General features: G+C 39.8%; 1 protein-coding gene across 4 annotated transcripts in view; it reads left to right on the forward strand.

The window, feature by feature from the left end:
- AFTPH (aftiphilin) overlaps nt 1-23485 on the forward strand; it is a 40417-nt gene that overhangs the window by 14009 nt on the left and 2923 nt on the right. For 2 of the 4 annotated variants that reach the window (XM_040058599.2, XM_040058598.2), the window contains exons 3-9: nt 5161-5312; nt 5780-5906; nt 6209-6265; nt 7816-7938; nt 13690-13750; nt 15396-15479; nt 19318-19441. In XM_040058599.2, coding sequence (XP_039914533.1) covers nt 5161-5312; nt 5780-5906; nt 6209-6265; nt 7816-7938; nt 13690-13750; nt 15396-15479; nt 19318-19441 — 728 coding nt within the window. The other 2 variants (XM_040058600.2, XM_058419803.1) reach the window with 2 other exon arrangements.

The following is a 23485-nucleotide window of genomic DNA, read 5'->3' on the forward strand; positions in this document are numbered from 1 at the left end:
GCAATCTTGATTGCACGATGCATGGTACAATGGGCAAACTGTTCAAAGACTCTGGGTTTGGTATCATCTTTAATTAAAAATGGGCTTTACATCAATTCAACTATTTCATCCAGTTTTTATTAGAAAATATACAATATAAAGGATGAAACTAAGGGGAGTGAAGTTCACAAAAATGACCTTATGCAGTGGCACAAAGATCACAAAGGTCTTTTCTTCCTCGCCTTTGGTGTCAGGCTCTCTGAGTCCTGCACACAGATGTACACTCATATTACTACCAGAACTCGTATTAATGCCACATATACCTTAATCCATTTAGTTTCTCTCTTCTGCAGAAAGGATGGAATGGCTGCAGTTTGCATTAGAGACGTGCCTTTGTGTTCATGAACAGATTTAGGATGCAGACGTGGGTGAACTGGTCGATCCAACCAGTCTTGAGCAAACCTGCTGGTGCATTAGTCCCTTTCATGCGGTCACATTGCACGCTACCAGGCTATGTTTGTGATGAATCTAAGGCCTGTAGCACAGCTTTTTCCATGAGGTAGTGCTGAACATTAGTCAGCTGAGGGGGTTACTCTGCTGCATTAAGATTATATATATAGGATTCAGCAGCGAGGCACAGGAGCAGTAATAATCCATGGTAATCGTGTGGGTGGGGAATGTGGCTGTGCCTGCCTGTGTGCAAGGAGCATGGGCATCTCCAGAGGAACAGGAGCTAAAGAAGGGCTTGGCTGGGAAGGCCAGACCTTACCTGATTTAGCTGAGAGTTAACAAATCCTGGAAAGGGATGAAGGAAAAGGTGAACAGTCCTCCAAGTGGGTTTTAAGGTTCTCCAGTTATTAGAGAGGCTGTGCTCGAAGGCTCTGCCTCTTCAGATTAATCAGCGTGGGCGAGGCACAGTTACTAAGCCACAAAAATGCACCGAGACAAAGAAAACCCTGGGATCACTGTCATTTGGAGTCTGCTCCATCTTGGGCAATGATCACCCTTTCGGAAAAAAAAGTAATTATGACCATAAAGACTTCAGCCCCTCAGTTTAGTGAGGTAAATTAAAATAGTATTGGTTAGTTATGTAAATATACCTTTCTGGAAAAGTTCGGGGGTTTTAAGTGTGCAGCACAGTTCTGAAGGATTTGCAGCAGAATAACAGTAAAAATCAGACTATTGAAAGTAGCCCATGATTGCTGTTTTTCAGAATAGACTGACTGAGGGGGAATCTTACAAAAGAAAATAGTTTGAGAGGGGTTTGTTTTAGCATTGCTATTTATGTATCCCAGGACAAAATTATTTCCCATTTTGTACACGTAAATGTCATCTGCCGTACTTCCTCTCAGAGTCTGACTGAAAAGTTAGTACAAGACCATAGATAATAACAACGTGACAAACTGAAATGGCCGGTGACTTCTGTGTAGTCACAAAAAAACCCTCTTAAACTGTACTTTGCCTGCATGGAAGATGCAATATTTGATGCATTCTTCAGCTGAGGGAGAATAAATGGTGAAGCTTCCAGCAGGAAGGAGAGAGACAGCTTCACATTTCTAGCCTGAACTTCCCTGCAGTTTCTAACTCTCTCAGATCAAGCAATAGAAAGAGCAGAGAAGTCTTAACCTTTTTTTTGTTTGTTTTCCTTAAGCCACTACATTTTCAGCTTTGCTTTGCAGCTGAGCTCAGAACTTCTCTAGTTACTCTTTAAAAATTGGCTTGGGACTAACATTGCCTTCTTTAATTCCTTAAATTATTTTTTAAAAAAAATCTGAGTCCTCATTTTATGTTGACGAAGGGGATTTTTTTTAGCAGAGTTGCTGTGGGATGTAGAAGATTTCCTAAGGGAAAATAAGGACTTGTGTTAAAAAATGGGGCTGTGCCCTCCCTCTGTGGAGAGAGGAGAGGGTGGGAGGACAAAGTGCCACTTCACTCTTTGAAGGGGAGCTCCCCTGGATGAGTTCTGGTGTCTGCTCCACTGGCCAGTGATCAGAACTGTGGAGAGAACCAAGGCTGTTTTTTATTTTCCACTCTTGCACTCAAGAGTTCCCCAAAACTTCCCCCACAGAAGCATTGCAGCAGTCATATGGTGAAAACTGCCACTTGTGTCCGCTGTTTGTGTAGTGGGGCTGTTTCTATGGCAGATTTTATTATCTGCTCTTTTCATGGCTCTGAAGAAAGGCAGTGACCTGTCACTGTTGGGTTCACGTGGGGGCAGCTGGGGAGGATTTGGTGTGCTGGGTGAACAGTGAAGGATCGCTGTGCCGAGGGAGATAATGGATTCTGTGGCCTTGTGGCGGAGAAAAAGAAAAAAACAAATGGTGTAAACCGAGTGCTTTGGGCTTTCAGCTCTGAGGGATGGATCTTGCCCCCTGTTTAATTGCCACAGAGATAAATTCTAATCCTGTGGTTATGCTTATTTAAAAATATCTCTGACATTTTCTTTTGTTCTGGCGGTGATTGCCACGTATCTTCTATGCCTTTGCAGAAACGATGGAGCTTTCAATTTATCAATAAATTCATTTATTTATTTATCAACTGGTTGGAGAATCGCAGTTAATGTTTAATGGCAGCTATAGCCTTTTGACATCTTCTGTAAGTGCCTTCAAGAATTATTCTTTTCAAATGGCCGTGGAGAAAATCAGGTATCAAATACTTTTAGTCACATGAAAAGTTGATAAAAGTTCTTGGTTTTCTGCCTTTTTTTTTTTTTTTCAGAAAGACATGACATTACTTCTGGCCATACACAGTATTTTCTTGCAGTCTGATTTATGCAATAATAGATTAAAGTTTGTAGGAGGTGGACATTTACAACTGCTTTAAAATCTCGGTGATGCCCTTTATACCTGGAAGCTGTGACCACAGGATTTCATCACCAATTAGAAGAACAAGTTCAGCTGCTTCCATTGCCACTGCCTGGAGATGTGTGTTTGTGCACTCATCCCTTTGTCCATTTGCACATACAGAATTAATTGCTGTGGTTTGCTATGGAAACCAGTCTTTGTCATATAGAAATAAGGGCTAAGCATTGCTGGAAATTTAGAAAAGATGACAGGAAGTGTAAAGAACGCTATAGTTAAACTGTTCCTGAAATTTTGGCACGATTCTTAAACTCAAATTTGAAATGTGACACTGACTGAGATGCTGCTTGGTTCTTAGAGATGTTGTGTTAATTCTTTCCTTACCTAAGCAAGCATATTTTTAGTCACTAGCATGTTCTCAAATGTTGATCCTTTTCAAGAAATGTGATGCCTTGCTGTTTCCATGATCCAGTGCCATTCATCTGCCTCTTGCTTTTCCCTGGGGATATGTACTCTTGCTGTATTACAGAAATGAAGAAAGCATCACCTGTTGATGTGGGATCACGGGAGGTGATAAATTGTAGGCAAAGTTAAGGTTTGAAATTGAAGCAGAGTATGCTTTTGTGTGCTGGAGCACTAGGCTAGAATCTGGAATACTGTTTCATTTTACTTCCTAAAAGTGTAAGTTAGTGTCTCAGTTCTGGTCAACAGACACAAAACAGCCTGCAAGTATTGCAACTCAGTGTATAGGCAGAATGACTGAGCGTTGAGAGATGACTGAAAGGAAAATTATATACTGTAGAACATGGCTCATTATGGTCAGAATTTACCTGAGAGGTAATGAAGAAGGAAGAAAAAAGGGTGAGTCAGGTATGCTCTGAATTCAGATCTTTGCACGTTTTTACATGATGGTTTGCAGGTGACTGTACCTGGTGGCTGTCCCTGTCAGGCATTTCTTTCTCAGGTAGAGAAACTGAAGAGCTGATGCTCTGAGCCAGTTCATTTTCCTGGTTTTTGCAGTTAGTGGCTGAATAGGAAGAATAGTCTGGACAGACTCAATCCCAATTCCTGACTCATCATCCCAGCTCCAATACAGAACCCAGATATCCTGATAACGTGTTTACCTCTGGTATGTTTGCTGGTGTACATGGTCAATGAGTTGCTTAGTTGAGATGAGAGACAAGGCAAATTTTCAGCTAAAAGGTGAAATGAGAAATGTTGTAGGTAACTCTTGGAATTGGGAAGCAGATATTTTGCCGCATGAAGCTTTATCCCAGCTGTATCGATTGGCCTAACTAAAATAGGTAAATTCCTCCTACAGCCTTGCTTTTCTGGACTTCGAATCATCTCAGTTGTAACAAAAAAACCCTCTGTTTTGAGTCTTATGTGTTTAAATTCAACATTGTTGCTGGAATATGCTGCATCTCCACAGGAGGGCTCTGCTGGCACAGCTAAAACAGCACAGGCCGTGGGATGCTCCTGGGATTTCCACCTACTCTGTTTCTTTTCCATTCTCCCCAGTAGAAAAGCAGGTGCTGGAGCTGCTGGATGCTGCCCTGTGTGTGTTGCAGCAGAGGACTGGGAAAGTTGTTGTTGAGGAACACTGAACTAGAAAGGTGGAAACGCTGCACCGAATGCCAGGCTTGTGCCTCCTTTCCTTAGCAAAGAAAAGAGAGTCAGGTGTTTCTGGCAGAAGTGATTAAAAAAGGCTTTAATTTTTACAAGCATACCTTGAAGTTGGTGTTTTAATAAATAATAAAAGCTTGATGCTTACCTGTTTTTAATGGGTTGAACTGGGGGGAAAAAAATTCCGTATCATTAGTACATCTGATGTCCAAGACCAATTAACAGAGCTACAAGAAGTTGAAATCCTGTCTGTATGGAAATACAAAAGACAAAAGAGGGAAGAACTTGAAAAGAAGGCAGCATACTATACTTGTCAGGAAAAAAAAAAAAAAAAAAAAAAGGAGGGGGGGAGATTTTTGTTTTAGTGAGGGCAGGAGATTGTTTGACTTTTGTTTCGTTTTTCGTGTTAGATCCACCTGCCAAGGCCCAGTGCATGCTTTGGAATTAAAATGTCTGGAAGCCATCTGTTCCAATATATGCTGTTTATACATTATCCTTACATAGCATAAATCTTGTTGAGTACATTTTCTGCTAATTTCTAACAGAGTGACTTTGAGCAAGATCCTTTCTGTTTTTTAGTAGCTAGCTGCCTGAATTTGGTGTTTAAAGAGTCTTGTGGTCCTCTGACAGTTAATATTTTGTGATAAGTGTAATCTTGTGTTAGCTATAAGTTCTTTTCCATCTTGCTGTAATATTGGACTTATCTTTATAGCAGTTAGCAAAACTTGACATAAATATTTTCTCTTTGGTATAGACAACATTGCTAAGTCGTCTGGAACGAGTATTTGAAGTCTGTTTTCCTTCCATGCCTGTTGCTGAAATTGAAGAAGAAATAAGTTCCTTGAATCATTTTTTGGAAGCAGGTGAAAAGCAGATAACAACTGAGGAGACCTTAGGAAGTACTGGGTAAGAAACCACAGTGCAACAAATATAGAATGAACTTGTACCACAAGTGGCAGTAATTTAAAATGAGGTGTTTGCTTCAAGCATTTTGAGGAGCCGTCGAGTGAAAATTAGCTGTCTGTCAGAATGCTTGTTTTCAGTGACTTCATACACCAGGAGTACTTCACTTAGCAACTCAGCAGCCTATCATCTTCTTTTCAATGATGTCTCTGAATTCACCAAATATGTCTTATTAGTTACACTTGCTATAAAGTGCTATAGTTATTTATGTGATGATGAAGTCTAAGCAGGCTTGGGGGACATCATTTTCCAGTAAGAAGTCGGAACTATAATTGTGCACTTCGAGTTCCCCTGGGTATTGTGCCTGGCCATAAGTTTAATTGGAATGTATAATAAGTCGCAGAATAAATATTCAAGGCTGCCAAGCTGTTTTTCTCAGTGATAACTTGATTTATTGCTGGGCTGTGCAGGGAGCTGCTGGACGTGTGGACGGAGCTGCAGGACATCCACGATGCGTACGGACTGAGATACCAGTGGGGTGGCTCCCACAGCAACAAAAAGCTTTTGTGCTCCCTGGGAATCGACACAAGAAATATTGTGAGTCTGCCAGTGGAACTGCCTTGCTAAATAACGGAGCTGCTTCATGTGTAGAATCAGATGGAAGTGTTGTGTGTGAATGCCTTCTCCTAATTGCATAGTTGCACAGAGCATGGTTGTTCATGACAGACCACCTGGCAACCTTTTGTGAGCCCTGTTAATACAAAAAAAAAATTGCATTAGTTTTTGACCATTGTGTTATAATTAACGTAGTATTTATGTTATGTAGCATTGAAAAACATTTCCACCACTGACGTAGAAACTCTCAAGTAAATTCTTTGTTGTTGTTGTTGTTTTATCAGCTCTTTACAGGCAACAAGAAGCAGCCTGTTATAGTACCCATGTATGCAGCAGGACTGGTAAGCTTTTTTTTAGTATTTTTTTTTTTGTTATGGTTCCAACAACATCATATAATGAAAAATATTAACTGACATTAAACACAGAGTGTGCTGAAAGGTATTTTTGTAAGTACAGTTATGGCTGAGGCACCAGTAGAAATGCTAGAAAAGAATTACCAAATAAATCATTTTCATTATGTGTGCGAGCAGATACTTGATTTTAAGTGAAGGAAGTATTCGGTAAAAACAGGGAGAAGATAAGGTTTGTGATTTTTGCTGGTCTGAGTGAATAAATGTTCTTTTTTTTTCTCAAAAAACAGTGCATGTATACGTATACACACATACAAACACACCTATGTTTTCATATGATCCTCCACAAATGAAATAGTAAAAAACCAGTTTTCTTTGGTTTATGTTAAACTGATTTAATTACGTAGGTTAATTTTCTAGAGTGACATCTACAGTTTTCTGTTGCATCAAGGTCAGATACAGATAGCTAAAACAACTCAGAGATATTGCTATTTTCATTCTGTTTGTGAGCATGACTATGTTGGCAACACACAGAATTATTTTTGCCATAGATTGTTGTTGCTGATTAATTATCTCCTAAATTTTTTATATACTTTTGCACACAATAAGCTGGATAGCAGTAATGGTAGGAATAAAGTGGCTTGTTACTTTCTGTTGCCACATTGCTTTCTGTGTTTCTCTGTTGTCCAAAAGAAATTATTTAACTGGTGGGTAAATTCAAAACTCCCCTAATATGGTGTAGAAACATTTTTGGGACAGCTGATTTTGACAAGTGACTCCCTGAAAATAGCTTAAAATGCTGCAGTTGCAAATCCCACACTTTTATTTTGGGGGTTTCTCATTGTTCTCGGGTGGTTGGCATGTCTCGTTGCAAACTTTGGGCTTTCTGTAGATCTTCTCAGCCTCAGTTTTTTTCAATATCGGATTTCAGACATTTTTCAAAATACTATCTGTATTTGAAACGTTTGCTTAAAATTGAAAATGTAAGTTTATTTTCTTAATGCTTCTTAATGCGTTTATTACCATCTCTCAGTAATTATCATTCTTGGTATCATTCTGAAAACTGATAATTTGATTTGTTTCTTGTGGATTACTTAATTGTTGAAATGGAATTAATGCACTTGTACTTTTGTGATGGGTCATTTGATATTTCTGGAATAGTCCACACACAATTGGGAGGAGAAGACATCACCTTATCAAGTAACTGTTTTCTCCAGCTTAAATTACATTCCTGAAAGTTGAAAGCAAGCTCCAGCTCAACACTTAGGTTTCTGTTACTGGCTCTAAGATGTTTTTTAGGCCTAAGGACTCCGGATGATTTTCCCCTGCTCCATCTACTCCTGCCCCTCAGGACACAGTGAAAGTGTCCCAGAGATACATGGTGACCCCCAAGCCCTTAGCTGAGGGTAGCACTAGCTAGTAGTGTGTTCTAGTTTTTGGTATCTGCAGTTCTTGAAATGTCTGTAAGTGCATGTGCCTGTGTGTGTTCAACTAATTTTTTTTTTTTTTTAATTAGATTATTTGTTTGTTTGTTCGTTCAGGGTATGTTAGAACCTACCAAGGAACCTTTGAAACCAATATCTGCAGCAGAAAAAATAGCTTCTATAGGACAGACACCTCCTGTATCACCAGAGATGAACACATGTGCATCTGATCAGTTCCAGGTAAAAAAACAGAGAAGGGTGAGGAGGGGAAAAGAGAGAATGAGGGAAATAATGTGATGCCTTGTCTCTTTCTTTAAGTTTAAAATACCTAGATGGTGTGTTCAAAGACACCAGTGTGTAAAAGGCAGGTGTTGGTTGTGTCAGATTGAAGTCCTGCTCTTGGATCTGCTTTTCATGTGTGACTGAGAGTCCCTGTGGTGAGGCTGTAGCGGTTGGTGGCCACCATTTCAGAGTCCTGATGGTCTTTATTGTCACACAGCAGTTTGCTCTCAAGGGCAGCGGGCAGTGAGACAGATTTTGTGTAATGTTAGACTCATCTGACCTCTGGCTAAGGTTCTTCATCTTTGCTTATCCTGGAGCTTGTTGTTCTAGGTGTTGGTTAGCCCTTGGTTTTCTGAATTATTCTATTTACATTTATACTGTTCTTGTTCATTTCCTTTTGCCCTTTCTGACTTCTTCAGAGTGTCGTGAAAAGCAGCCCAGCTGCCCCAAGAGAGATTTTGGGTGTGGTCATTACAAGCATTCATGTCTGCATGAATTCTCTTGGCCCTTTGTGCCAGATTTTATTGAATTATCTGTTACACACAGTTGTTTTGCTGGCTTCTCTGGCTTTAAAGTCTGACACAAAATGAATTCAGAGGAGTTTAGGAGTGAGCTTTTGAATTTCACAAATTCTCTGTTGTTGTTGTTTCGATGTAAGGATATTAGGAGAGCACTTGAATGCGTGGTTGTCAACAAGCTAATGGGATATGCAGAGATATTTCATTTTCAGTGTCATTTCAGTGATGCTCAGTACATATTCAGAGACTCAGCTGTGCCCTCCCTCAGTGCAGGTCTTGTTTAATCCACCCAGCATCTTCAGTTCCCTGCCATGCTCGTGATTCTGATTGAAGGCATTTCCAGAAAGAATTATTCTTGGACTACACCTAACCTTAGCAGTAGGTACTTGTGACTGTAGTGATGTTCTTGCAGTCCTCGTATGTAGTGGAACTGAGCAGCTGAACTGGATATAAGAAAAGGTGTAACAATAGTGATTGCTGCCAACAGTCTGACCTGAAGAAATCTACTGTGTGGTAAGAAAGCAGGAAATTTTCACGGTCTTTTTGCAGCATTCGATGGACCCTTTTTTACAGAGGAGAAAACATGAATTAAGCTATACACTGAGCAGTGTAGAGAGCTGAGAGGGCTTGAAGTAGCAACATCTGTGACAAGTGCCATTTTCTCGGTTGCTTGACAGTCGTGGTGCTGAAAATAAGAAACTCCTCTTACCTAAGTCTCTCTTTTTCTGTAATTATGAATTCCTGCTACAGAATTTCCCGTTACTTGTCACAGTTTGATAATCTTGTCCCACAGCTTGTTCTGCCAAGGCCATCTCTGTTCAGTAGTTGTGGTCCATGAATACATCTGAGAAGCTTCTGTCTGCACTGTTGGCCTTAGGTTAGCTTTTCCAAACAGACAAATACTAAAATGAGCTTTTGAGGAAGAGATGGGTTAGGGATTGTAACCATTCAGAGCTCCAGGAGGCTACAGTTAGACGACATTCCAAAAGTTTCAGGGCATGAACGATCAATTCTTCACCTCAGAGACCTCCTTTCTTTCTTGGTCTCATCTTCTGTCAATGATTGGTGGCTTCTGTTTCCTTTGGGGAAAATCCAGTTTCGCATCACATTGTGCAAATGGCTCTTTCAGAATATTGCAGATTGTCTTGGTAATAAGATGATGTGCCCAAACATTCCGTTAGGAACTATGCTACAAACATTGTTAAAATGTTCAGTGGAAATGCAGGCACTTTTAGTGGACTCTGAGACTTCTTACTCTAAAATTATTCTTATTCTGAAACTTCTTTGAAATGCAAGTGATTTAGGTGCAGTAATTCAAGTATTTCTTAAGTGTACCTGCTTAATGTGTAATTATTTAGTTAAACTTCTAAATTCCTCCATTCTCAGAATGATGATTCATCCCCATTTTCAGAAACTTCAGAGTATTGACAGTCTCCTTGGAAGGAGAGGCTCTGGTTGATGGATTCTTGTTCTTTGCTCAAGGAAAAGTTCTCCTCAGTTTGAGGGCTGGCATTTATGGCGCTTATGTACAGATCAGTGTCTGTGCATGTGTGTGTATGACTTTGGAGGACTGATGAGGCAAAAGTAATACTGGAAAGAACATCTGTAGAAATGCAGAAATGCCTCCTAGATGTTTTTGTTGTAGACCAACAGACAAAAGAATGCAGAGATTTAAAATGGAGAATTTTAGAGCTAATAGAATGAACTAAAAGGCAGCAAATGAGCTGCAGTGTTTCTTCCTAGTTATAAGCTCTGAATGTTTTGCCTTCATTCCCTGCAGTGGGTCTCATTGAGTTAGGCTGTGGAAATAGAGTGGACAAATTTCCATCTGAGACATTTAAGCTATATGGACAAGGATTTTGAAATTGAGTTCTCAAGCAAGTTGCTGACTGGTTTGTCACGTTAGTTTATCGTATAAAGATGATTTTTGTAGAGTCATTCTCTTTTATATTTGAAGGGAGCATCTAAATTCTTCTTTAATCTGTTGTTTATCTTGACAATTGAGGGGTTTACTTCTCTGTTCCTCTGTGCTCATAACTGTAAGGCAGTAAACAGAATATGAAATAATCCCCTGATTACTGTTGGCTTGATCTAAGCACGGTGCCTCAAAGACTTCCCAGGGCTGAAAGGCTCTGTCAAGGCACATCAGGTGTAAGGAGTGGCTGCTGAGATAGGCACCCTTTGATTGTGAGACCCAAGACAGGTGCTGCCTTCTTCTCTTTTGGACAGCTCTAGTGGGTTTCTATGTCACAGCCAAGTCTTCAGGCAGTGCGTGCAAAATCCTTTCCAGTGTTTGTCTGAAGGGTTGCTGGCTGGACTTCATGATGACAGCTTTCTCTTGGTTTGATACTGTTTTCTGGTTATTGTTGTTTTCTGCTTCTCTTAGGATTCTTTGGAAAAAAATAAAAAAAAGTTGTCCAGATATTTCTGCTCTTCTGCTATTGCTTCAAAGCATTCTCTTCTCTTCTTTCCCTATGTTTCTTTGGTAGGGTTACCTGCCAAGTTTTACTTAGTAACTTTTAGATTGGAATAAAAACCTGCACTGACCCAGACCTTTTGAGAAGAAAATTACCAGTGATTCTTTCCTGCAGGTGCCCGTTACAGCACATCTGCTTGCATGTAAGCCACTGAATTAGGGATCAGGTTCTAATAGAAATATACATCTTAACACTTGCTGCCTGTTAGGGACTGAACCTTAATTAAACCCCGTGGGGTGACAGTCTCTAAAAACACTTTTAATTACATAAGAGACCATCAGGACTTTCTAACAATGACAGATGCAAACTACCATATTTTTGGCCACCAGCCAAAGGCTCCTTCAGGAGCTGCTCTCCAGTTCTACGTGTGAGAAAGATCCAAGAGTGTCAGAGCGTGTGTAGCTTTGTTGACAGAGTAAGAAAGAAAGATTTGCAGGTAAGAGGTGCTACAGAACTTGCTGTTCTGTCAGATGGCAGCTGTGTAAAGGGGTTGTCTGAAAAGAGCAGCTTTCAGAACTGATATGATTTTGCCAATGAATACACACTGAAATGTATGAGTTACTTGCATGTAAAGCTTTTTCTGGAATGCATATGATGTTCATTTGTGGGATCCATCTAAATATTGGCCTTGTATTTGTATTACAAGTCCTTTTATTCTTTTTGCACAGCTTTGAGATAGAAAAACGCTTCATTTTTTAAAAATTTTGTTTAATTTTCCTTGGGTAATTATTGGCACAGACGCAAACATTTACATTTTACTCTTTCGGATTATAAGAGCCCTTACATAATGCATTCTAAAATTACTGTGTGAAAACATCTCTTGCTTGTATCAAAGTGAAATATGATGCAGTAAAACCAGCAGGCATTTTAATTTCCTCTTTCTTACTTCCTTAACATTCAGAGTAGTCCTCTGACAGCTGAGTATGATTTTTCATTCCTGTGCTGGGTCCAGTAATCTAAGATGGAGGCCTCGAGGAGTGAAAGCAGTGTGCTCCATTTCTCAGTATTCTCCCAGATTGGGCACTTTTCTTTAAGCATGTTATTAAAATAATAATTGCAGTAGCCTAACGACCTCACAATTTCAGAAAGGCTAAACTTTATATTCCCATTTGCAGGGTATCTTCCCATTGGCTGAGGTTTCAGTGCCTGTGTTCAAGTGTCCCAGTGTAGTTTTCTTAGGGCTGAGGTAATGAGAAGCAGAAAACTTTCTGTTTAATTTTGCTTTTTCCTCTGCCTTCTCCTTTCACTTTGTTTGCTGCTGTATAGACTGGGGCTTGCCAGCACCCTGGTGAGGTGAGGGCTGATTTACTTACCCTCTCTTGGGCAAAGCAGTCGAAGTCAGCAGAGTGGCCTCATCCACAGAGCAGTCCTCATACACTTGGTATATTCTTACTGATTTGGAGTCAGACTCATGTTTTTTCCCATTTTAGGAAGAATTCATCACATCCTTTGTCCTTTCCTTGTCAAATCTGAAAGTCAAGCCATCATTAAAGGCAAACATTTAGCTAGCCATCGGTGCCACTTTTTCCATGCAGCTCTGTCACAGTCCTCAGGCCTTTGACACAAATTCTCCTGGGTGTTTTCCTCAGTAGGAGAGTTGGCAGGAAGCCACTTTGTTGCAGTTTGGGTTAATTTTGCTCAGGGCAGAAAGCTCCTAATTGTCACACTCACTCTCCTTTTCTTTTCCTTACAAACTCCTTTTAATGTTAATATATTTTACGTGTGACAGAGTTTAAACAAACTACTGATGATGGTGAGCATTACGTCATCAGGTGGAGCTTCCACGCTGCTGACACTGTATCTACATGCAAATCATTTCAATGCCAGTAATATCATACCCAAAGCAAAGTAAAAAGTGAAGAATCACTTTCTTAACCTCCACGGAGAGAATGCTGTTCAGGCAATGCTCAGTACTGAAAGTCTTTTTAAGACATTAGATAGTAAATGCCTTGCTTAGAAAAATCATTCCTTTAAGTAAGTACAGAAATCTCCAGCTCCCTTTGTTTTGCTCCCTGTAAACATCTAGCACTGAGGAAATGCCTTTTACAGTGAACTTAATTGTGCTGCAAAGCCACCTCAGGTTGCTACAATCCCGATTAGTGAATCTGGTTTGTTTGTAGATCAGGATGAATTAACTGTGAAAGGACATCTATCATCTCAGGGCTTTTCTTTTTAAAGGGGGTGGAGTGGAGAGGGTGTTGATAGTTTGTCCCTCCTGTGTGGGGATTATGTTTCTTAAGAGGAAAATGAACCAAAAGAATGATGGGGTTGTTTGATGATAAATAATATATATGGTCAAGACAAAGCATGGATGCACAGGCAGCTTTCACTGTTCTGAATTTGCCCTGTAATTGTGTATACATAACTTTTTATGCTAAGTGCCTCATCTTCCGTGGAAGTAATAGCTTAATTTCCAACGATGCCTTAAGGTTTGTTATTCAATACATATGTTTTAGTTAATTTGCACATCCTGTTTGAGTTAGAAGTTACCTAATCTGTGCTGTTGACAATTTAATGGATTTCCTGTGGTAGAACAAATCTGCTTTGAATCTCTAGTGCATATTATGAAAATACACACCTCCCAAAAGTTGGGGCTTGATCATTTAGTTGTCTTTTTTAGTGTTTAGACGCTAAAGAATCTGTTGTTTGAACTGCTTTGCATTGTTGTAACCTGAACTGACTATAAAATCTGATTTCTGACTTTTCAACTCTAGGAATCTCTACCACCTGTCCAGTTTGACTGGAGTAGCAGTGGCCTTACTAACCCTTTAGATGGTACGTCTCTCCGTAGAGCCTCTAGCACCAGAGCTAGAGATAAGAAAGCTACAAAGTTCAGACAAACATCTATCTGCTGATTATTTTTTTAAGATATATACACACACACACATATATATATAAAGATATATATATAATACTTATTTCTTACTCCTAACTTTGGAAATTCAGGCTTTCTTTCTGATTAACAGTGCCCCTATGTGAAGTGTTGCATAGTTTGAAAAATACAAAGTTAAGTATTATTTTAGATTCCTGCCGTATGCTAGTGACACGGTGGCAATATTAACACTTCATTACGTGTGATTGCAGATTATAATGAAACTCTGAGCAAATGAGCATTTTAGGTTGATAAGTTTTACTTCTCTAAAAGTATTTTTCACCAGTCAGCTATCTCTTTAGACATCCTCTTGTGTATAGTGGCTACTTCAAAGCACAATATTTTAACCACAAACTGTTTGCAAAAGATACACTTCCCGAGCTGAAAGTTTTCAGATTTAAAGATAATTTTGTATTTCACAGAAATGTGACTTCATTCATTATCACTTTTGCTTACACTACAGAGCTAATTATAGCTGATATATTAAAGAGGTAGCTACTTATTTGTACCTGTAACTGTATATAGTTCTCACCTAAAGGACCCTTCACCTGTGTCTATTTTAATAGCAAAGTGAGTCGTGCCACTGCCTCCAGTGTCAGAAATGTAAGTGCATGCAAAGGAAATTAAACAAGTCCTGGAAACTTGTTTGATGGACAGACTAGAAACCCATCAAGAAACTCCTTTACAAGGAGCCTGCTGACAGCAACCGATTGATGGCACACGAGTTCAAAGGCAGGCTGAGATAAATTGCATCTCCTCCTGCACTGGTGTTGCCACACCGTGTTGCTGCAGAACGTGTGGGGATGCAGGAGTTTGGATAGCAATATCATGGTGCTGAAGGAAAGCCTGGATGGACCCTTTTGCTGTTGTCTGGTGTCTTACTACTTCAGTCAATCATCATGCTTTCTTTTTAACAAACAACTTTAAAATGTATCTTGGTTTGATTTCTGTTTTAGTACTAAAGGGGAACAGTATAATTTGCCAATGAGGAACTGGACGTGAGAGTGGCATTTGTTACCCAGTGGTCGCACTGCTTTAAGATAATGATAATTAATAGCTTAAAGCTGCTAAATAAAAATTTTTAATTTTTTTTTTTCCTTTTTGTTCTTTGCTAAGTTTTTCCTGATGAAAGAATGGCTTTCAATTTCAGTGAGGGGAGAAAAAACCCATTATATTTTAACTATCAATTGACCTATATATTGTTTCCCTTTAACTGGTCACATCTCTCTCTCTTTCTCTCTCTCTGGGTCGTGCTGGTTCTCTTTCATTTTTAGATCGAAATAAATATTTCTATTTTCAAGTTGCTAGTGTTGATTTCCTTGCTGCATTGTACATGAGGAAATGTGCACTGAATTAAGTTGTTAACATTTTAGAAGGTACAAACTAATACTTGTAAGCACTGTTTTCATGTCGGTTTTTAAATTGCGTACTGAGTACTAATTATAACTTGCATGTTCAAGTGTGTGTCTTACCCCTTTTTACACATAAACCCCTCCCTTGGCTTACCTTCTATATGGCTGCCTACCAACACGGTCACTGAATTTCAAGCTAGTGGAGGTTCCACTCTTCTGAACCTTGATTTCTTTGGGCCCGTGGATGACAGTAGCTCTAGCAGCACCACCACAATCCCAGGTCAGCAGAGTGTTAAAAACCACAAACTGTAAGAATTATAACGACTTACTAAAAGCATGAGCACATCACTTGACTTTCCTACAAACAAGGAGAAGTTTTACGTTGAGTTTTCTCTGCAATGTCTCTCTGCTGCGTTTTTTCCTTTAATCTGTGTTGCGTTTTCTGATGTTTTGTATCGAGTGCGAAGTATTGAAAAGGTACTGTCAGCTCTGTATTTGTCACCTGCTGAAGGGATGAATGGCTTTCATGCTCTTGCAAAATAAGGCGTTAAAACACTTGTTTCAAATTAGAAATTCCGGAAGCTAACTCTTCTAAGCGCTTAAGGAAATTCGAAAAAATGCTGTCATTCCTAAATGTGGCAATTCCTAAAATGAGGCTTGCCTCCGAATTACAGGATTGTGACGATGCTTGGAAGCCATGTGTGAATATAAATTTATCAAGCTTGATGCATCACAGCCTAGGAGGTCATGGACTAATAATCCAGTGAAAAAGGTGTTTTAACAGCCTTTATAATAGAAAAGGATCGTTGCATGTTTGTGGGGTATTAGAAGTTCATGGATGTTAATTTTGAAGCCAAAGCACTTTATCTGCAACTTACTCCCTTAAAAAGGAGATGAAGGTATTACTCTCTCATTGAATAATGCGTGGAGGTAATTGATTTAATTTATCACGTGGTTTTTACGTGCTCTGAGTATTTTGCACGAGCTTGTGCAAACCTACACTTTGAGTAAATTTCTGCAGGAATTTCAGGGAACGCTTTGTGGATTTGTTCCAGTGCACAGGTTAAGTTGATAAGGCAAGTACGCCTTCAATACAGTGCCTGAAGCCATGATAATCAATTTCTTCATAGGAAAAATATTTTTCCTCTTAGTGATTTTAGTTTTTAAAATCCATTCATGAGATGTTGGGGGTCCTCCCACATTTCAAATAAGTGATTATCATTATTATGTTTTTGTTTTTTTTTTTTCTTTTCAGAAACACGCTTTTTTAGTCTTAAAATCTAATCAGTGAGAGCAATTTTATGGCATGGCAATCTAAATGACTTTTTATTCCACCCTTGAGAAGTACCATTATCAGATGAAAGAGGGCAGATTTGTCATGGAAGTGACAAAGCTAGCAAAGTCAAGGTGCTTGAATCCTACAGATTGTTTTCTAAGTGTGTGCAAGTCCACTGCCACAAGTCACCAGTGCCCAGTACATTTATTTTTGCCTGAGCAGGAGGCATGCACACTGGAAGGGTTTACTGGAGGAATCCTCTGTTAGTCTTTTATTGCATTTTATTTTTTATGTTGTTGTTTCATCAAGTTACAGCACACCTGCTATGGTATGCCCTATAGTGCCTTTTTTTTTTTTTTTCCCCTTGTTTTTCTTTCTTTCGGTTTGGCTTTGGGTTTTTTGTTTGGTGGGGGTTTTTTTGTTTTGTTTTGTTTTTTCCTTACTAACTTGTTTCTGGGAAAGTCATTTGTTTCATGGCTTGCAGCTCGTGTGTTTGTGTGTGTGTTCAGGAGCTTTGTGTGGGGTTTGGTTGGCTAACTTTCCTTCAATATCTCATTAAGGTTTTGCAGTGGTTTCCTTAAATAGTCTCTCATCATCTGAATAAAATGGAGAATATGCAACTCTTAAAAAATACATAAAATAATTGAAAGACAAAGTGCCGGATTTTTTTTTTTTGCTTAAAGAAGATACTTTTATCAGTAGAAGTTTATTCTTTGGAGACTTAGTTTTACTTGCAACAGATTGACACTGAATTCTTCTCAGTCTGATGTCTTCTTTACTCAAAATGACTTTTTAATAAAAATTTTCATTCCACATTACGAACAGAGGGTTACTAATTTTTTAGTATTTTCCCACAGATTCGATATATTGCTTTATTTTTCATGTTAATAGTTTAACATAAATGCAGCTGAGTAAGAGGTGCCTAAAGAACAGTAAATTGAGCAGTGACATCCCAACACTGGACTGTAAATGGGAATATCTAAATGATGTAACTTACAAGGTTGCATTTAATGTTTGTTGCAGAGTTGCATGTCAAAGGGCTCCTTCCTTCAATTAGCTTCCCAATTTGTACCTTAATGGGATTTCGCAGGCTTCTGCAAGTCAAACTGTATTTCTTCAAGGCTTCCTCTCCCTGATTGAAAGTGGATATTTTATGGAATATTTGGGCTTTTTCCCACTTTTTAAGTTCTGTAAACATCTGACATTATTAGAAGTCTTGGTATACCGGTCTCAGGACAGTACATATTTTGACATTTTGCTCAAATTGACTGTGAAAATCCGGATGTTAAAAAACCACATGTGTTAAAAGGACAGCTGATTAACTTCTAATCAACTCATATTATACAGAACAAATCTTCCACCTCCTACAACTTAACCAGATGATTTTATTTCACATTTTGGTCAGCTTAGTTTCCTCACGACAAAAGAAGAATCGTGCCAAAAGGATAAATGATCTATTACAACACACAGCGCTGCAGTTACTGCTGGTAGAGGCAGGGCAATAGGCACTGGCATTTATTCTTAGTAATCTTTTGGTGTTTCAGGAGTACTTCTAAAAGCATCTTGATCCTGGGAAGCAAGCTGGATCCAATCCTCAGCAAACATTAATGAATGCTGGGTTTGTATCAGGGAGCTGCATGGGACCATCAGGTCCCAGGTTTTGCAATGTTTGTTCTGCAGTAGGATGAGGTGCTTTTGTGTTGTCCAACAGGCACAAGCGTGACACACCTGTTTAGCACAGAGGGTTCTGTAAATAAACACGGTGTTTATGAACCAAAATTCTGTGCTGTCTTTTGAAAAACACCTCATGGATGGCATGTATGCACGCTCCATGAAATCCGAGAAGCATGAAATGTCTGAAACTGTAACCAGGGAAGCATCAGCAATTTAAAATGCAACAGAATTTGTTGTAACAGTCTTTCCTCTTGATTTACTTTGGTAATTCTAATTCCTAGAGATTTTTTTTTTTAAGAAATAGTGTGTAATATTTAAAACTCCTAGAGCTACTTCCTATCGAGATGTGATGCTTGATACTAGACAGATAGGATTTAACTCATACATAAATATTTTTTGCATACATGTTTCCATTGCTGGCAGTGTTTTCAGAATGACCTCTGCTGCTAAAGTTTGAAATCCATTTGCAACAAACGTGATGTCAAATTTCAGCATCTGACCTCAGATACACCTGAAGCTGGGAATTCAAGACTGAAACATTCAGATTCTTAATGCACTAGAAATATTTGAAAGGCAAAAAGAGAGCACAGACTAAAAGTTTTGGTAGTCCTGTGCATATTAGCATGTAACTTTTTTTTTAATGCCATTCCACTTCTTTGTTTCATAAAAGCTGCTTTTCCTCACTTAAAATTTCAACACAAGCCCTAGTGAAAAGCCAGATCCTAATTGCACTCCACTGCATGCCAGTGTTGTTTGTAATCTCTAGGTGAAGAGTTGGTCCCTGTTAACGTGCAGTGTTCTTTTAACACAGGCAGGAGTTGAAGTAATTGAAACAATCCATTTTGACACAGCTGACATTTTTATAGAGGTTTCACTCCGAAAAGTCAATCAGACTGGTTTTGTTTACTCACAGACTGAGACCTTGTATGCCAGACTTGATCCAAGGTGTGTGGTTTGTACCACAACTAAAAAAGCTGCTGAAAAAAGGCTGGGGAGAGAAGGATGATGCTTCAGAAACGCAAACGTGTTCTGTCACGTTCTTTTCATGTGTCTTGAAATTATAAATGAATCAGATGTTTACAGAAAACAATCTCTAGCAAGTTGGTCTGTGACTAATTATGACTCTACTTGCCACCAACCATCACTGATTGTTATTTTATGCTATAAGGTGTGGATCCTGAGTTGTACGAATTGACAACCTCCAAACTGGAAACTTCCAATGCAAGCAGCAGAGTGACTGATGCATTTGCAAGGCTCATGTCCACAGTGGAGAAGGCCAGCACGTCCACAAGGTAAATCATCTCCATTGCACGTTTTTCTTCTCTTCCTGAGGGTGGTTTGAAATGTGAGGCGTGAATGTGCGCGCAGTTTTAGGGCGGAAGTTCCTGAACGATCAAAAGGCTTTAAAAGTTTAAAGCTGAAGTTCACTGCACTGTAGTTCTTACTTCAGATTGTCTCAGAACTCTAAAATGAGGCGGGTAAGAGTTTATGAGCTGAAGGAAAAAGATCTCCAGGACCTGTGGTGAAAAGGCAGGGCCAAAGACTGAACTGGAGGAAACAACTTTCTGGTTCCTGAGAGTCGCGGGGTAAACTGAATCAGTTCACTGACCTAGGGCTGAGACAGGAGCCTCTCCTTGGACTCTGTAATTTATAAGTACAGAATGTTTCACAAGTAAAATGATAACAGACTAATAATTGTGACTATATTTATCCCTTCACAAACATTTCTAACACCTGTCAGAACTTCAGTGACCAAGCATTAGTTGAAATGCTTAAACTAAAAGCATTGCTTTAATTAGTTTAAAATGATTAATTTTGCTGTTCCAGGTTAAGGATTGAGTGTGTGGTTGGTTTAGAATGTCATTTCTACACATGAAGTAGTTTTGTGCTTTTTTTAATGGGTAGTATCTATAGAAGAGCTTTAGAAATGAAATTGCTTTCTTGAAGTCTGGCCTTTTGATTGGGAACAGAATAATCTCTTCACTTATAAGCTTTTATTCTTTGGTTTTATTTTTTTAATGTGTATCTCAGCAGTAGGATCCTAGACTATCTTAACATATAATTAATGTCTGTGCCCATTAAAAGAAATCCTGAGGAATCTTTACCAAGTAAAACACTGGGTTTTTTGGAAGTGTGTGCCTCAACTTGGAAAAGTATTTGGTAACATTTCTTCACTCCCAAGTGAGCTTTAGTGTTTATTCAGCACTCTTAAACTAGATGTGTTTTCATGCAGCAGCCCTTAGGAGGAGGCACGGTAATGGTGGGATGGAGCCGGCTTGCTTAAAGTGACTAATTTGTAATTTTCAAGAGTTCCTTTAGAACATGTTCTTTTACTGAGAAAACTGTCTTCCTAGCTTTCCTGCAGTGATAATTTTGAAAGCGAACATGAAATCAACAAGCCGTGAAATTTCAAGGGAGAACCAGTAGAGGGAACTCCCCACTTCCGTGCTGATTTTTGGGTCTTTTGGATTGCCTCTTTTTCCATCCATGGGGTGCACATGTTCTTCCTAGAGATACTGTAGGGGAATTTTGGCTTTCAGGAATTAGAAAACATAGCTACAGTTGAAATACTTTTGTATTATATTCTAAGCTGGATTTAAAAGTAACCACAGCAGGACATGCAAACTCCAAATGCACCTTTTTTTGTGTCTGCACTCTTAGATTTGTACCTTGCTTTAAGATGTCTTAGCTTTTCGTTTACGAAGGAACTTTGCTTAAATGAATGTTGACCCTCACTTTCCTGCACTGTTTTTTTTTATATGAGGGGTTTGTTTTTTTTCTACAATGCACTTGAAAGCTCTTACTTGTCTTCTTAAAGCTCTTTATCCAGATGTCAGAGCTCTTCCCCTGTTCTGGAGAGTGTTGCTTACCAACAGGAATTGATTCTAGATCTGTGACATAGCAATATATCAAGCTGGGGACCTCAGACTTGGAGGCTAAGTTCAGGCACACACAAGGATTAGCTTAGTTTTCACAGTTTAATACATTTTGTATGTTCTTATCAACTCTGAATTTAAAAAAAAAACAAAAAATCAAGTGCTTTTTCTTCTTGATTTCATGCTCCCCAAAAGAAAAGCAGTCTGTTTTTTCAAGCTAGAAACCTTCTGAGAAAGAAGAAGCTACAGCCTCAGCAGTATGCCAAGTAGTGTGGCACAAGGTTAGCTTTTTGTAATAAATTTGGTTTCCTTTTCGATTTTTGTAATTCTTTTGTAACTAAGTGGAGCCTTTAAAATAGGAGTGGCTGGATACAGCCAGGTCGATGAGAATGAGGTTCATGCACCAGCCTGGAAGTGTTAACTATTGGAAATCCATGATAACTGACTGAGGAAGGCAAAACCAGTGGATTAGGATCACTTTGATGGCACCGTCGGTTGTGCTGAAGCTGTCCCATGTCTGTAACTTGGCTGAACTCGGGATCTTTAGGGTAAAGTTTAGAGGGAGAATTCCACTGTTCAGCTGTGGGGTGACATGTGAAGAGTCATCTTTGTCCAAAATAGCCCTGTCTTTAGTTGCAAAGCCAACTCTTGAAGCAGAAAGTTGGTTTCTCAGCAGGAAAGTATTGGGAGAGGAGGGAAACTCCCCCCTCGTCTTGAGCCCGAAACCTTGATGGCAGCAGTAGTAAGTGTTGAGGGTCAGGGATCCAGAGCAGCATTCCACAGAGACTCTCCAGCCTTGCCTAGTTCCATAGAATTGGCAGAGATCAAAAGTTCACCTGCCATCTTTTTGAAGGAAAGCAGAGCGCTGATACCTTTCCAAGAAAAGGCCAAACCCCTCCTCATTTAAACTGGAAATACTCCTTGGGGATGGTGTTGGATGGAGCAGGCTAACTCTTAATTACAGTGTTTTTAAAGTGCATTTCTCTGCTGATAAAGCCTGGCCTTGCTGGTGCTTTCCTAAAAACCCTTTGCAAACATGAGAGGTGACTGAAGCCCTGAAAGACTTGAATGCTGCAGGAAGGAGTTGGAATGCAGGACAGAACAGTGACGTGCAAGTGATGGATGGACAAAGCATTCCCTCTTTCTTGCCAGATTTTCTTCCAACAACTTTCCTGCCTGTCAGTCTGGTTCTTTTCTTGTGGCTTGGTGTTAACATGCCTTTGAAAAGGAAATTTGGTGCCTACAGGTAGAGGGGCTGCTCCAAACGCTTGGGTAGGGGTAATTCCTCCTGTCCTTCTTGGGAGGGAGTGTAAGGGAAGAGATGGATGGGGACAAAGTGGGCTGTAGAGGATTATTTTGAAACCTGAATGAGGCAGAGACCTTGTTTGGATCCAGGGATGGGCCCTTTCATGGTTTTGTAATCAAAAGCCCTGATTCCAAAGCAGACAGACGTAGTACAGCTGCCACTGACAGTCCACTCACTCAGGTGTCTGTTCTTTAAACCATGGCACCCAGGAATGAGGAGTGCATGAGCAGGAGAACCTCTGCAAGACGCCCCTTGACTGATCAGGGATCAGCAAAAGAAGCTCTTAGCAACAGGAGCATCTTCAGCAAAAGTGGTGCCTGAAGTTAATGCACAGTCATTTCTCTATTAAAGGACATCACAGTTTGCTAAGTTTTAAGGGTAAAACTTCTTTGCAGTGATGATGCTTCTTTGTCTTTTAAAATTAGAGAGTTAACGAGTAACTCTTTGGGGTTGATATACCAAAAGTGTTGGCTGTTACCCAGAAAGGGGTTTTGCAGTGTCCAGTTTTATTGTACTGCAGAGGAACCTGCCCCTCTGCATTGAGCGATGGAGAATTTTGGCCATCTCACCCCCTTCTGCACTGAGATGATTTCAAAGGAGGGTTTGAGTCTCATTACCAAGTGATTGTATCTGCAGTTCTGTCTTGATCGTGGTCACGCTGTGGTTGCTATGTTAGCTTTACAGACACCTTTTACATTGCACTGCAGCAGATGAATTATTGCAGAGGGGAACATTCCAGCCAGGAGGGGAGCAGTCGGTAGCTGGGTGAGGTTGGCACCTGCCTGGGCTCCCTGGTGTGTGCCTGTTGTGCAGAGAGAGCAGCTGGTGCAGCAGCAGCGGTGGCGTTGTCCTGTCATAAAGGTGCTGCACGTGACCCTGGAATGAAACACGGCTCTGGGACCCAGCAGTGCCATTCCTTGGAGTGCTGTAGTTGAGCAGAGGAGGAAGAGGAATATAAATAGCAAGGAGCGTGTGAGCTCCATCTCGCCTGATGAACAATTACAGGAACATCTCCAAGGCAGCCCTCTTCCCTTGGCTTCCTCTGTCAAACCCTCCTTTGTTAGCTCTAAGTCCTTGATCATCAGGAGTTTGTACCTTTAAGAGGCTTGTGGTAAGTGATTATTAATAGTGGCACCAGATCCTGATAACACAGT

Source organism: Hirundo rustica, chromosome 3, assembly GCF_015227805.2.
Source record: "Hirundo rustica isolate bHirRus1 chromosome 3, bHirRus1.pri.v3, whole genome shotgun sequence".
Taxonomy (NCBI): Eukaryota; Metazoa; Chordata; class Aves; order Passeriformes; family Hirundinidae; genus Hirundo; species Hirundo rustica.